Source organism: Diadema antillarum, unplaced genomic scaffold (assembly GCF_040938485.1).
Source record: "Diadema antillarum isolate AM-2024a unplaced genomic scaffold, OU_Dant_1.0 scf00000119, whole genome shotgun sequence".
NCBI lineage: Eukaryota > Metazoa > Echinodermata > Echinoidea > Diadematoida > Diadematidae > Diadema > Diadema antillarum.
This window is the reverse complement of record NW_027271008.1, coordinates 459,412-474,921: the sequence shown is the minus strand read 5'-3', so window position 1 is coordinate 474,921 and position 15,510 is coordinate 459,412. Positions and strand designations below refer to the sequence as shown.

At 36.8% G+C, this 15,510-nt stretch overlaps 1 protein-coding gene across 1 annotated transcript in view; it reads left to right on the top strand.

Annotated features, from left to right (window-relative positions):
- Positions 1 to 6,076: 6,076 nt before the first annotated feature.
- LOC139720008 (transmembrane protein 184B-like) overlaps positions 6,077 to 15,510 on the top strand; it is a 79,361-nt gene continuing 69,927 nt past the window's right edge. Inside the window, exon 1 of the mRNA XM_071631386.1 lies at positions 6,077 to 6,662. Within this exon, the coding sequence (XP_071487487.1) occupies positions 6,423 to 6,662 (240 nt within the window). The 5' untranslated portion in view covers positions 6,077 to 6,422. The remainder of the gene's footprint in view (positions 6,663 to 15,510) is intronic.

The following is a 15,510-nucleotide window of genomic DNA, read 5'->3' as shown; positions in this document are numbered from 1 at the left end:
CTATGGAAGATCACTGGAATTTACCTTGATGTATACCATCATGTGTGTATACAACCCTTGTGTAAAAAGTTGCATTTCCAACATTGTTCTTTTTTTCTGGCAATGTTAAGAGTATAATCCATCAGAAAGATTTCTAGTCTTCTTTTGTAAGTTGATGAGAAATTACTTAGTCATCTGACCACAACAATATAGTACATCAGGTAACATTTTTGCAATTAAAATGTTGTTGCATATCTACAACAAACCAAGTTTGTTGGTACAGCAAGACTGCTTCTCTTGTGTGAGAATTTGTATAATATTTCGTCTTGTCTTCATGTTGAGTGTTGCACAAAGTAAACACTGCAGTATTTACTAGCCTGTGATTAGCGTGTAGCCGCCCAGGATTGACTTCAAACCAACTTTCTCAAAATATATTTTATTATACAGTGCCAGTGAAGTAGTCAAAGAGGACATTATCTATCAATGACACTCTTTGCTAACAGAACAGAAAGTGTGACTGTTTTATAATATCTTTCTTGACATCCTAGTAGCTCTGACTATGTTGCAGTAAGTAGAAATTTGTGTAAAGTATGTAGGCTCTCCTCAAGCTTTCGTATGCCAAGATTAAGTGGAAATTTTTGTACTCGGTCGGGTAAGTTTAATTTCATGTGTTTTAAATTTCACGGGTGGTCATTAGTGAGCACCTCAAACACTTCACTGCTCCATAGCGTTTAAGGGCTTTGGCAGCATTATATTACAGTAAAAGGTTACTGGTCTTCATTACGACAGCAAATTCACTCATGCCTAAGGACTAGCGAACATGAGGAAAACTACAAGAAACAAAGAAATAATAGGCCTACCCCTACAATATGCCTATATTGAAATCAAAGATATAAAGTTATCTTACATATGACAAGCCAAAAATTCACACACTTTCATTTTCACACTATTTTTAGGTCACACGAAACCTTCCACCAAGCAAAAATTTCCACTTTTACAGTGTATTTCAAAGCCAGTAAAGTATTGGCAGCACTTACTCTGAACCAAGAAAACGATGTGTCCTGCGTCGTGTACAAGATGATAAAGATCAAAGTCAAAATAACTGGGAATGGCTCAAGCTCTTTGATGTGAAAACAAACACAACTGTCTCCTTACAGTGATTATTAATTTGCATATTGTTTTGGGTTTGTTTGTGTTTTGAACTTTTATGGCCCATCAAGAGCGAACTGGAGAATTGGGAGGATTTAATTGTACAATCCTGTTTTTGTTCACATCACATCTATTTAAAATGATACAGCCATTATCACTGTAAACATTAACCTTATTGCTATGCAGAAATATAGCCTTCCCTCATCTGGTTTATCATCTTTGATCCAAGACTTAAATTCTTTGAGGTTGGCAGCAAAGAGTGGATGAAGTCAAAGGAATAAACAAACAGGAATCGGGGGAACAAACTGCATCCCTGGAACAGCAAGTGTACATGCCTGAGCAAGATGTACATTTTCCAGGAAAACTGACAAATTGTTCATCATGGGTGTGAAAATATGAATCTAGAATCACAAAAATACTTTTAAAGGTAAATGTTTTCTTGTTTATTACTTGTCTGCCCCATATTCTTCTGTTTAGGCATGTGAGAGAGTAACCAGTGATATGAAATCGCTGAATTCAACATGACATACATGTAATAAATGAGAGTAAAAGTGAATCCATTTGCTGTTTGTGTTGTCATTTCAACTCAGTAGTTTGAATAGAGGATTAATCAATAACTATAGTAACTTGAAGTGAGGATTATGTGGATCAAAGAAATTTATTGCAACAATTGTGAAAAAAACCCCAAAGAAATATGCATATAGATACTTTAGAAACAGTCAAGATATAGATACTTAAATATTGTATGAACTTCCCTCAAAAAATTTTGAGGTCAATGATGTTTCAGTTTAAAGACAAGATACCCAGACAGGTACATGTATTTACATAGCATCATATAATTATTCCTATTAATTGAATGGCAGAGCAGCTGTTGAAAAGCAACACAAGATTTGTCTATTATGTGTGTAGACTTTGCACACATTTATGCTACTTATTGCACACTGTACATTCAGGGTTGCATACTGTATATGCCAAATATTTTGCAAGATTTTTCTTTCCGCGAATTTAGAAAATATCAACTCTGATTCTGACGCAAATGTGATGTGCACACATGCATTTCTCCATTCAGTACTGTACTCCACAATCGCGAATTTAACCACTTGAGAAATTGTCAGCAAGTCCTAATTCGCAAAAACTTAGACTCGCTAAATATATGGCGTATACAGTATTCAGCATTATTATACAAATGCCATACACAGCATTAGATACTAGGTATTATATTTATGCCTTAGTGGGTGTGTGTTGGTGTGTTTGTGTATGTGAGTGTGTGTGTGTGTGTGTGTGTGTGTGTAAAAAGACCCAAATATATCGTACTGTATGTTTGAAAAATGATTTAGCAGCACAAGAATGAAGAATACAGCTGCTTTTTATGCCTCCGCCACGAAGTGGTGCCGGAGGCATTATGTTTTCGGGTTGTCCGTCCGTCCGTACATACGTCCATACGTACGTCCGTCCGCTTTCGTTTACGCAATAACTTGAGTAATATTAACTGGAATTTTACCAAACTTGGTCCAAATATGAAGTATGATGGGGCAATTACTTGGTTAAATTTTGGGTGAAATCAGCCAAAGGCCAAAGGTCAAAGGTCAAGGTCAAATCATGAAATTGTATCTGTTTATGCGATTACTCAAGACTGGATTGAGCAAATTTCACCAAACTTTGTTGGAGGATGATGTATGATAGGACAATTACTTGATTAGTTTTTTAGTGAAATCGGACAGAGGTCAAAGGTCAAAGATCAAGGTCAAATCCTAAAATTTATCTGTTTACGTGATAACTCAAAACTGGATGAAGCAGCTTTCACCAAACTTGGTCCAAGGATGATGTATGATGGGGCAATTAGTTGAGTAGATTTTAGTGACATTGGCAAGAGGTCAAAGGTCAAAAGGTCAAGGTCAAATGCTAAAAATGTTGCTATTTCCCCCATATCTATGCAATGCCCAAAGGTATTTTCTTGAAACTTAGTAAAAAAACTGCATAAAAATTCTCCAGAGAGAGTTTCATGTCATAAGGTCAAAGGTCAAAAGGTCAAAGGTTAGGTGAAAATGTTGCAATATCACTTTTCTCGCAAATGGTTCTATGTATCTTTATGGAACTTGGTACATACGCATGTACTGACTGGCAGGGATTATCTAGGGAATTTAGGGGTCATGGGTCAATAGTCAGGGGGTCAAAGGTCAAGGTCAACTCCTCAAAATTTTACTATTTCCCTCATATACTTTATGCAATGCTTGCATTATTAGTTTTAAAACTTAATGTATACATGCATTACCTAATGGAGATTCTCTGGGAAATTTCCAGCCAGAAGGTCAAAGGTTAAGGGTCAAAGGCCAGGTTTTAATGCTCCCCCCCCCAAAAAAAAAAAAAAAAATCTATTTTGTTCTGTAGTTACACTCTTTCTTCATACCTTGGAAATTACTCAATGCATAAACTTATAAAAGGGTCGGTCAGAAGTCAAGTAAAAATTCTCAATTCCCCAAATATGTGTACCTCCACTCTTCGACAGTTATATAGCAAATCCAGTTCAAGGAAAGTGAACATTCAAGATATTTCTGACAAACCTGTCATTTCAATATTTTCCCAGTTATGTGAAACTGTCATCACACATTGTGAAGACATTGTACTATACACCTATTGGGAGAATTATGCATTATGGCGGAGGCATCAGTCGCCATAGCGACATTTCTAGTTTTTTTTTGTTGGTGGACATATTGATTTTTAATATGGATTTGATATTGAATGAAACTCAAATAAAGAATATCATAAAACAAAAAAAAGTGTGTGTGGGAAGGGGATAGTAGACATGTAAATAAAAAACAAACAAACAAACAAAAAGCGGATTTCGTTCCTTGGTTAAAAGAGTTACAATGTAAGTTTGACATTAGTTTGCACAATGCTGGTGTTAGTGCATTTTGTCCTTATATAGTGTAAGATTGAAGTTATTTTGTACAATGTTTGTGTATAATGCAGTTTGTCTTTGTATGATGTTTTGTTTTGTTTCTGTGAATGTTTCTGTTTCTGTGATATGAAATTGAACAAAATTCGAATAAAGAATTATCAAAAAAAAAGTAAATGCACAGGATATTACATTGATTTCCTCTCTAAGTCCTGACTTGCTATTTTTTCCAACTGTGTGGCAAATACAATCTAATGGCTGCATATATTCCTTTAACTTTAGAAAAATAAAGATTAAAAAAAAAAAGGAAAATACATACACATAGTGAATAATCATGCATGCAAGGTACATGTACCTCAATTTCAATTGTGACTTAAAGCACAACAACCAAGAAAGGGTTGTGTAATTAAACCTGCACAAAAGAATGTCACATTGTGAACACTGTAGGCCTCGTAATCATCAAAAGATTAAGAGTTTAAAATTACAGTGCTGTTGTTGCCATTTGAATGTTGCTTTACTTCATTTGGAAATTCTTTACTTCTGACACACACAAGTACAACATAGAACTGTCATTTTACTGAAAGTTGTGAAGCAATGAAGATATAGAATGGTGTGTAATCTAAAAATGCCTGTGACTATAATGAATTCCAGAGCCGACAAAAAAGAGAACATTTGAAACGAACAACCTTATAGGCCCTATTGTGCAGACACTGCTCATCATAAAAAAAAAAGAGGGGGGGGGGGGACCCAGAAAAGTCGTCAAGAGAAATGACAGGAATTCCATCACAGTGATGACACGCATGTCCAGAGCTGACTGAATGAAGTTCTCACTCTTAACCCATTCTGTTTGGGAACCCGGTAGCCTGCATATTAAGTCTATGGGCATTTCAGAATTCAGTACAGTATGGGTTAAGATGGCCATCACATCTTATCCTGTGTTTTATAAGAGTCTAAATAAATCAGAATGATACAGAAAAGATGCGATTTAAATGCCTCTTTGAAAGTTGCCCGTAAACTTAATCGACAAAATGCCTGCGAAGATCCTTCCACTTTTTTCCCTTTTTTAATGCAGTCTACACACTGCTACAACATTTATATCTTGCAACAGGTAGGCCTACCAACTGGATAACTGTGTGATGATAGCTTAAAATATCAAAATGATGTAGAATGAAAAATCAATACTTAGGAGACTACTATTTGAAGCCAATACAGACCAATCAATACAAGTTTAGTAGACCATGACTAACAGGGGCGGATCCAGGAATTCCGTAAAGAGGGGGCGCGTTTACAAAATTAAAGGGGGGCGCATGCACCCCTCCCCCCATTTTTTTTTCTTTTTATTTCTTTGGTTTCAACAAAAAATAAAAGGGGGGCGTGCGCCGGTTGCGGTCCTCCCTGGATCCGCCACTGACTAATCTATTTTAGTAGTACATTTCCCAGAAATGCTTTGTTTTAATTGTTTTGCTTGCTTCTGTTAAAAAAAAAATGACATACTATTCTGCCCTTCATGATCGAAATGAAAAGATCCATAACTATAATTATTATCGTCTGTAGGCCTACATTATCACTGCCACAGCAACACCATGGAACACATTAGGAGCGACAAGAGACTGTTAACAGTTATATTAATTATGTTGCAGTAGCCTTTCAGGATCTCCACGTGGAGTTCTCTTTTTTTATTATAGTTATTACGTGTATTATTACTTGGCTATCGACATTTCATTTGCATTACGCACGGTTTTATTTTTGGTGATTCCCCTAATACAATGACAACAACTCGAGTAAACACATATCACGCGTGGCAAAAGTGTAATGCGCATGTGCAAGAGATCGATCGATTCTTGTCTTTGTTTTTGTTTTCTTTTTTCATCTTCCTTCCGATCATCTCGCCTGCATGCAATGAAATGCACTTGCGGTACCGTACCGTACCTACGGCTAGCGAGCGCGCTGGCTCTTCTGTGTTTTTGGAGGCGACGCGATTTTGAGTGTACCGTATGCGATCCGATTGAATCTAGTGGATACTACGGGTGAATATTAAATGGCGAAAGTGATCAATGGAAGTCTCCATCGGCTACATGATAATACTGTATAGGAGATAACATACTGCCACTGATAAACGACCAGTCTATCTTTGTTTGAAGATTATTTCCAACTTGACCACTTTGATGAATATAACTCCATTCATCTGAAGTGTTACGGGCTCTTTCAGCAGAGAAATCGAAAGATCTGGGATCGTTTGTGGATTTCGTACTCCGTCCAAAACACACAGCAGTTTCCTCGCATCGCTGAGCTACAGCAGGGGTTGACAGCGTACGTAGCAGACCGTGTCGCCCCTGTCGTGCCCGCAACCCTCCTGATAGTTTTCGTGGGCGAGCCCCATGAAATTCAGGCGACAATCATGTCTGCAACACCACCTCATCAAACCGTTCCAGGAATCAACACAAGCGCGAGCCAGATGATGACAACACTTGCCGCCACATTATCATCATCTTCACTCTACAATGGCACGACTCCACAGTTGCCAGAAACCACCACAGCAATGCCACTTTCGATACACGAAATTTTCTTGCAGACGAAGGCGGCTAGGGCAATTGCTGGCATATTTGCTTGGGCGGCATTAATTGTAACATGTTACCAGGTGAGTATAAATTCACTAAACATAGAGTCTAATTGATGTGGTGTAATCCTTGTTTTTAGAGGTTCTAATGTACCGGTAATGGGTATTTCGATCAGACGTATCCTTTTTACACTGATAGAGAAAACCTAGTAGGCCTATTAGAAGTAAAAAATTAATTTAATGTTAGTTTATTCACATAGAAGCACCATATCTGCAGCTTTGAAAATGTGTACCATCATAAACTTGGCCTAGCTCGAGCTGGTAAACTCGGCCACTTGGAATCACTGATAATGCGCGTGCTGGGGGCCGAGTTTACCCGCTAGGCCAAGTTTACCCATAACTATCGTACTTTTCCCCCTCTCTTAATAAAGCGAACTCGTCTGCAGTGGTTTCCACGAAAAGTAAAAAGGGGTCAACTGGCTCCTGAGCTGATCTTCAACTAGGGTTTGAGTTGAGTTTGAGTTTGAGTTTATTTATAACAACAACAACATATGTACAGGAAAGTTTGAATACATGTTGAACAGTTTATACATCAATATTAATACATAGCACATGTAACTGTCTAAACGATCTAAACAATAGGCCTACATATTGAATATAAATATATAATTATAAATGATTAGGTCTATGTAATCTAAAACTATTAATCTAAAAAAGAGCTACAATATGGCAATGTTGTACACAATGAGGTTGCTAAAAGAACCAAGACTTCCAAGAGGTACATGTAGCACAGGTGCTAGTAGGTGTTGGTCCTTTTAAACACGTATTACATAATGAACTATTGAAATACATTTAAAAAATACTGTTATAACATTATTGATTTGTATTACCATTGTCTATCTACAGATTTAATGTGTTTTGCTAAATTACTTTGGAAATTTTTCCTGGTATCAATACTCCTTCATTTTTTTTTTTTTTGGCAAAGCATTCCACAATTTCACTCCTTTCTATGTCTATGAAGGATGCACTTCTACAGAAGAAGAAAAAGAGTCTTGCACACCTGCTGCATTTGCAGTGGTCTGAATCCAGAGGGATGTGGTGATTCCAGAAAAATCAAAGCCATAAGTCCCATAGTTTCCCCATAACAGTTAGGCCTAATTATTCATTCTTTATGTCGGGCCTAGTCACATTTCATTGAAAAAAAAAATGAACTCAAGTGAAACTAACTTTTACGAGACTAGTCAAACTCAAATGCTACCTAGCTATTTACTTGTAGAGAACAGACAATTTCTGTAGCCAAATAATGAGTGGCCCTGTCAATCTAATCATTGAAATGGTAAGGAATGATTATCAGACGAACTCAGATATTACATGTATACTGTACATCCTTCTGAATTACAAAAAAAAAGAAGAAAAGAAAATGTGTTAAGAGTAAGACAAGAACTGAATGATGATTGGTGTTTTTTGAAAATCTAAGTAGTAAGAATTAAGATCTTAACTTTACAGTAGATTTCACATTTAATTTAATTTCATTTTTGATTTCATTTCCCAACAATACAAACATTTACATAATACACATAATAACACAATATCAATACAGTCGGAGTAACAGAGAAAAGTACTGTAAACTTACCAATATGGTGCTACATAAAAGTAAAAGACAAAAAGTGACAGTGACACTCTCACTGAATTATTTGATTCTTTGTGCTGCTACAACTAGCATAAATTTCAGCTCTCATACATTTCTCATTGAGTATGCACAAATATAATAAGAGAATTTGTAAAAGATAACAAAATACAATTGAAAAATCTAGGGCAATTACCCCCTGGACAATTACCCCAGACCCTTCGCCTCACCCTAACCCTAACCCTAATCCTGAGCGTAGTCCTAACCCTAACCCAAACTTTTACCCTAAACCATACCGGTACCCTAACCCTAATCTTAATTACCTTATCACTAACCAGTATAGCTGGGGGGGGGGGGGGGGGGGGGGGGTAATTGCTCTGATACACAATTAACATGATGTGTCACATGCACATGGCATACATAAACAGGTGAGACATATTAAAAGAGCAAAACTTTATTTCCTTCTACAGTGAGTATCATATTATGAACCCACATTCATAAGACTGAGTGTGAAACAAATCATTCAACTGTATGGTTGCTTAAATACCTGTTTTGTTTTGTTTTGTTTTGTTTTTTAAATACCTGTGTTTTTGCTTGTGATTTAATGTGAAGGTATTTTCTTATATGTAAAAAATATGTGGCATAGGTACACCTGTATATATTGATGTACATGTTTCTGTGATGGGGGATATGCTCACATTTGGAATCCAGTTATCTGCTCTAGATTTTGTATTATGAGATTTTTTTAAAGTTAAGCCTGTGATCAAAGTCAGAAGGCCGTGAATTCACAGATTTAGTTGATCATGGATAAGCCTCGACAAGAGCAGTTCACCTGGACTTGTGATTTGTAAATTGATTAGGCCAAGTAAAAAAAGAAACCAGTTTCTCGTCCTCGCGCGCATCGATTTTGGCCGCCGCGTCGATTTTTTTACTATTTACTATTTTCAAAATGGCGCTGAAAATACCAAGAAATTCATAATTCTCGTCCCAGCCCGCTCCCCGCCCGCATCGATTTTCAGTTGCCGCATCGACTTTTTTGTTATTTACTATTTTTTCGGCCGCCGAAAAAAAAAAAATCGACAATTCACCTACCAATCGTGATGTCTTATTTAAGCGTCCTCTACTTAGCTGTAGTACAGCAGCTGTAGCTTCTGTAGTGCGTATGTAATAACGCATGCATTTCACACTGCGAGCTCGGCAAGAAGGAATGACCCACAAAGCAGTTGAACTGTAGTTGGATGGGCGGGCCTGGGCTGTGATGTATAGCGCACTCGGTACGTCGTGATGTAGACAGGACGTTGAGCACCTTCTGTACATTTCTCTCGTGCTGTTGCCCGCTTCATGTGCTGCTAGATTGATTGCGCAATGTAACCACAAACCCCGTTATAACGAGGTCCGTGAGACCGGCGATACTACCTCGTTATAACCGGTACCTCGTTATAACCATACTCATCAAAAACAAAGAAAAACATAAGCATGACGTCATATACCCATCAATGAAACTTAGACATATCCTTTGCGTTGTTATTACACAATTATTAAGCGTTATTATTGAGAGAATAAAGGGAGATTTGTGAATTAGACGAAGAAATAGAGGCTGAAATGATAAGTTAATTCTTTATTGTAATTCTTGTTTGTGAAGCTTTTTCTAAACACCAGCGCAAATATGGGGGCAAATATATAGAGTAACATACAGGCCTTGTTTACCGTAGGCCTAACTTGCTAGGTATTTTTACGCTGTTGGTGCCCAGCGGGAATGCGATGATTTCATGAATCATTTCGGCTGTAATCGTGTACACATGTACAATGTATGATCGTTGCGCCCAAATGGATTAAAAACCCAAATGGATTAAAAATGCGTTCTTTATTTTCTTCCGAAAATCTCTTCGCGTTTTGTACGACCGTTCTTGAAAAATATATCTAAATGAAAAAAAAAATATCTAAAAAAATATCTATATGTGACAGTATTGAATGTGGGAGGTTGTCATCCTGTTTACGCAAATCTGTACCAGATCTATTCAAACTAATAAATGCGTTTGTTTCTTTTTCTGATTTAGGTTAACATGCGTCATTCAACTTTTTTACGCTACTGTCACCTGGCGAGATCGCGATGATTTCAGAGTAGTTGTTTACCGCTAACTTGCGAGGTATTTTACGCTGTTGGTGCCCAGCGGGAATTCGATAATTTCATGAATCATTTGGCTGTAATTTTATACAATGCATGATGGTTGCGCTCGAAGGGATTAAAGATGCGTTCTTTATTTTCTTCCGAAAATCTCTTCGCGTTTTGTACATCCGTTCTTGAACTGTTGAGTGCGTTTGTTTCTATTTCCGAGCACCGATTAAGTAGGTTAACATGCGTTATTCATCAATTTTTACGCTACTGTCACCCGGTGAGATCGCGATGATTTCATTAATTATTTCGGCTTTAATCATACACACTCATATTCAAATTATCATTCGTTAAATGATAATGAACAAATCCAGATCTATTCAAACTAATACATGCGTTTGTTTCTTTTTCCGAGCACCGATTAAGTAGGATAACATGCGTTATTCAACTATTTTTACTCTACTGTCACCTGGCAGGATCGCGATGATTTCACTAATTATTTCTGCTTTGATCATACACACTCATATTTAAATTGTCATTTGTTAAATGATAATGAAAAAATCCAGATCTATTCAAACTAATAAATGCGTTTGCTTCTTTTTCTGAACACCGATAAGTATAGGTTAACATGCGTTACTCAACTATTTTAACGCTACTCAATAATTGTCACCCGGCGGGATCGGGGCGATGATTTTATCATTTCGGCTTTAATCATCCAAACTCATATTTGCTCAAAACCAGCAAAAGAACTGGAAGTTGGAACTAAAATCGGAAAGGATATAATGATGAGGTGCACACACATTCCAATTGTCCATTTTTGGTTATGATTTTATTGTCGCTACATGAAAAGTTTTTGAATGCGTTATCTATTTTTTTCTCGTTGCGCTGTGGTCTGACCTCATAGCACGCACGCGTTTCTCGCGAAAAAGAAAATCGAATGATTATGTTTTATGATTTAGTAAGAACATCGGAAGGTGTTCCTATGTCTTATCGCGTGATTAAGAAGAAAACATGGAAGGAACGGTTCTCTGCAAAACGGGAAAAGACGTGGATAGCGAGATTTCGGTTTCCAATGTTTCATTTGTCGCGTGTTTGAAAGCGGCAATTTGGTCAAGAAATGGAACCTCGTTATATCCGATCAAATTGCTTATGTTTTTCTTTATCATGATTTACCGAAATTGTCCTCGTTATAACCGGAATCTCGTTATAACTGAACGCGTTACAACCGATTCGTTCTGCCATTACACGCAAAGGAAAACGGGACCGACGCGATCACCTCGTTATAAGCGGTTCCTCGTTATAACCAAACTCGTTATAACGGGATTTCACTGTAGTAGAGGAGACCAGCCAGCCAACATAGCATCGTTCTGGAGCTGGAAAAAAAAAATCGTGGAGTGATGGAGAGAACCGATCTCAAGCGCACGAGTGCACAGCGAACGGCTTTAGTATTCAACTGGTTCGTATTCTGTCTTTCAGTAAAAAGGAAATCAGGTGGTTGTTTCACAGGGTTGACAATTGGCAGTACTGTCTGCGGCATTTTAAATCCTTGAGCGAATAAGTTTTCATATGAGAAAAGATCTAACTCAGTAAGTTTGTGTTGTGTTGAAAGGCAAAAATAATGCTGTGCATTTCCAGAGATATTATGGTTGGATTCGTAGGTTCAACAAGTGATGCATAAATGTGTATATTTTATGTTAAAAAAACGTGTTTCTTTTCCATACCCTTGATATGACTGAATGAATACAGTCACAGTGTAGTTAAATTGGTATACTTGTCATGCATAAACAGCAATATACGCAGATTTGGTATTAAATTGTGCATCACTCAAATGATAAGTGGTTTATATCACTGCTGCTTCTTGGTAGCACTGTAATGATGGCCATGGAAGAAATGAAGGGAGAATGTGACTTACCTTCACAGGTACATGTTTTACAACATATGTAGTTTTGGTATACAATCATTCATCATCCAAATGATGAGTGATTATCAAATGACTTTTTAGAACATGAAGAAACATCTTTAAATGTTTAATGCTATAATGCCATATCAGTCAGTATCATTTTGACATCCATCTGCAATTATTGAACAAGCCAGTTTCCAGTTGAATGTGCTACAATAATTGTACTGTGAAGAAATGCAGATACATACCAGCTGTGTGGACACAAAAAGTCACAAACACAAATGATAAATAAAGCAGTGTTTTGAATATCATGGAATTCATTTCAGTCGTACATTTGTTGAAAGACATGTTTTATACCTGTTTCAATTTATAGCACAATACATCAGAATTGCAAGTACACTGGTATCAGAAATGCCATTACAACACTAAATACCAGTATTAAGATGGCCATTTTCCCTTCGACATCTGTAGTGGAAAGAAAAAGCAAATGTATTTCTGCATGCATGAAGTTTCATTTCAAGTATGGTACATATATCTATTTGTTTGAAAATGCACATAGTGCAGGCAAGACATACACTTGGGACCTGGTCTCTCATAACACAGCTACCAGAGTGATATTTCATTTCGTAAATTGGATATAGAAAATAGTAAAGCCCTCTCTCGTTACCTTTCTCAGAATTACCGGACGAGAAACACATATTACTTTCATTTTGACAATGCTCGAAAAAATAGTAAGATATCAAATAGTAAGGACCTCCCTCATCGCCTTGCTCAAAAAACCCGGACGAGAAACTGCTTTCTTTTTTTACTTGGCCTTATTACTATTCAAAAGATGGCAGTCTATTATAAACTCTCAAATTTAGAAAAGTTTGTTGTCATTACTCAAGATTTACAATAGTCAACAATTTCATCATAGTTATACTGTATACCTATGATATTCAGTATTGGATGAGTAACAACACTTAAAGGACAAGTTCACCTTCATAGACATGTGGATTGAGTGAATACAGCAATATTAATAGAGCACATCAGCAAGAGTTTGAGGAAAATCAGACAATCCGTTTAGAAGTTATGAATTTTTGAAGTTTCTGCTTAGTCACTGCTGGATGAGAAGACTACTACAGCTTGTGATGTCACATGAGTACAATGATAAAGAAAATATAAGGACAATTCAAGATATTTTCACTTTTCTCGCATATTAAAAGAACACTTTACTTCCCTCTTTCAGAAGGCAAGGGGAATAATATTACCCTTAACATATGTACGTCAATGACGAGTCGAGGAAATGTGGACGTTTTTCAAAAAGTAAAATTTTGTGAAATTCTCTTGATATTCTTATCGTTGTATGCATGTGACATCATATACTCTAATAGTCTTCATATTCAGCAGTGACTGTGCAGATACTTTAAAAATTCATAACTTTTGAACGGATTGTCTGATTTTCCCCAAACTTTCACTGATGTGTTCCAATAACATTGCTGCATTCACTCAATCCACATGTATAACGAAGGTGGACTTGTCCTTTAAGAGCAATCTTATTTACATTTAAGATATCATTTCAATATATATTTGACTCATCTCATGAAATTCAGTGATCAGATTTTAAGATCACATTCATGATGTGAAGTTGAAGTATTTCATAATGTTATTAAACTTGGTGTTTATACTGTAAGTAGTATCTAGGCACCAATTAAATTCTATGCAAAGGGTAGTGAAGTCAGCTACACATTGCCAAAGGTCAAATTAAAAAAAAATTACCTGTTTTACTGTACAAGTACTTACAAATTGTATTATTTACATGATAAGTAAGCGTACTGTAATTTCATCAGTAGACCCTGCTACAAATGTATCTTCCCAGATTTGATCTAGAAGACGTAAAAGCACGATGTGATGTACCTACATTGTACTTAAAATACCACCCAACAAGAAGTAGGTTTTCTTTATATGAAATGTACAGTTTGTATTACCGTGAAAACATTAACAGTCCATTGGAAGAATTTAACGCTGTCCTGCATTATTCTGTGTAATATCCAAGTCCTTAACATTCTGTCATCCACCCATACTGTAACAGCTTTAAAATGTTAGGTTGAGAAATTAATGAATACATCAATGAAGTGGGAGACACACCAAGGCAAGGGATGAGATAGATCGTCTAGTCTTTGACAGTCAGTCTCACTGCACTTTTCATTGACTTCAGGCACCCCAGTCTGTTTATAATTTACTAGGCTTTGTTCTGTTACACTGACAAGGCTGTTACATGTCGTCGGGTGCCCGTGCATTGGCCGCTAACGCAATACAATTTGTATTGCGTTAGCGGCCAAAGCACGGGCACCCGACGATGTGCCAATGACACGACATCACTTTTTTTTTTCTCTGTTCAACAGCCTGAATCAATTTTCTTCTTTGAGGTCTGTATGACCCCATCCTGTCTCATTTCATTAGGAACCCGACATCTGTCCCGCTGCTAAGTCACTCACTAGATACTACACTGGTGTGTCAGCACTGTTGTTTATCATTGTCTTAACAGCTCCATGGTCTGCAATGTATATTCCCTATTTAAAGTCATGCATAAGTCTGCTCTTCTTGCAAAAATTGCTGCCTGAGTTGGAATTTTTGAGTAATCTGTTTGCAAAATCAGTTTGACATGAAGCATATTATGTGTAGGGATTAGTATAAGCCAAGAATTTAACAGATGGTTTGCAGGATCTATGGATTATGGTTGCTACAGTGTACAAATTTATATGATTTGGGTATGATATTAAACTATCACATAGCAATTGTGGTTTCTTGGATTGTTCACTATGACAAAATACTGTAAAACCTGAAATTTTCACGTGCATGAAATTTTGGCGAATTTCGCGAGGAGCCAAGATTTGCAAAATTCAAATGCATGCGAAAGTTCTTGTCTACATTATGCATTGAATATCAGTGATATATCTCGGAAGTTTCATGCTGCAAAAAATGCCATCAGCTCCAATCTGCGAGTATTTTTGGTTTTACAGTAAAACAGCAGTCAGGCATCTTGTGCCTTCCACTTTTTACTATTTAGCAATGAACTACAATGTACTTCTCCCTGATGAAAGTAAAAAAGGAAAGGGAGAAAGGTAGAAAATCAGTGAATTGAGAAGATCTAGAAGACTAAAATTTCATGCCTTGTCTAAATCATGATGTCCAATGTGTCAAAGTGTTGGATTTTTAATCTTTTCATTGAAAAACAACTCTGAGTGGTAGTGCAGTGGAAGTTTGCTCCATTATGACTACAAGTTGCTCTGAGTATCCTCATTATTCA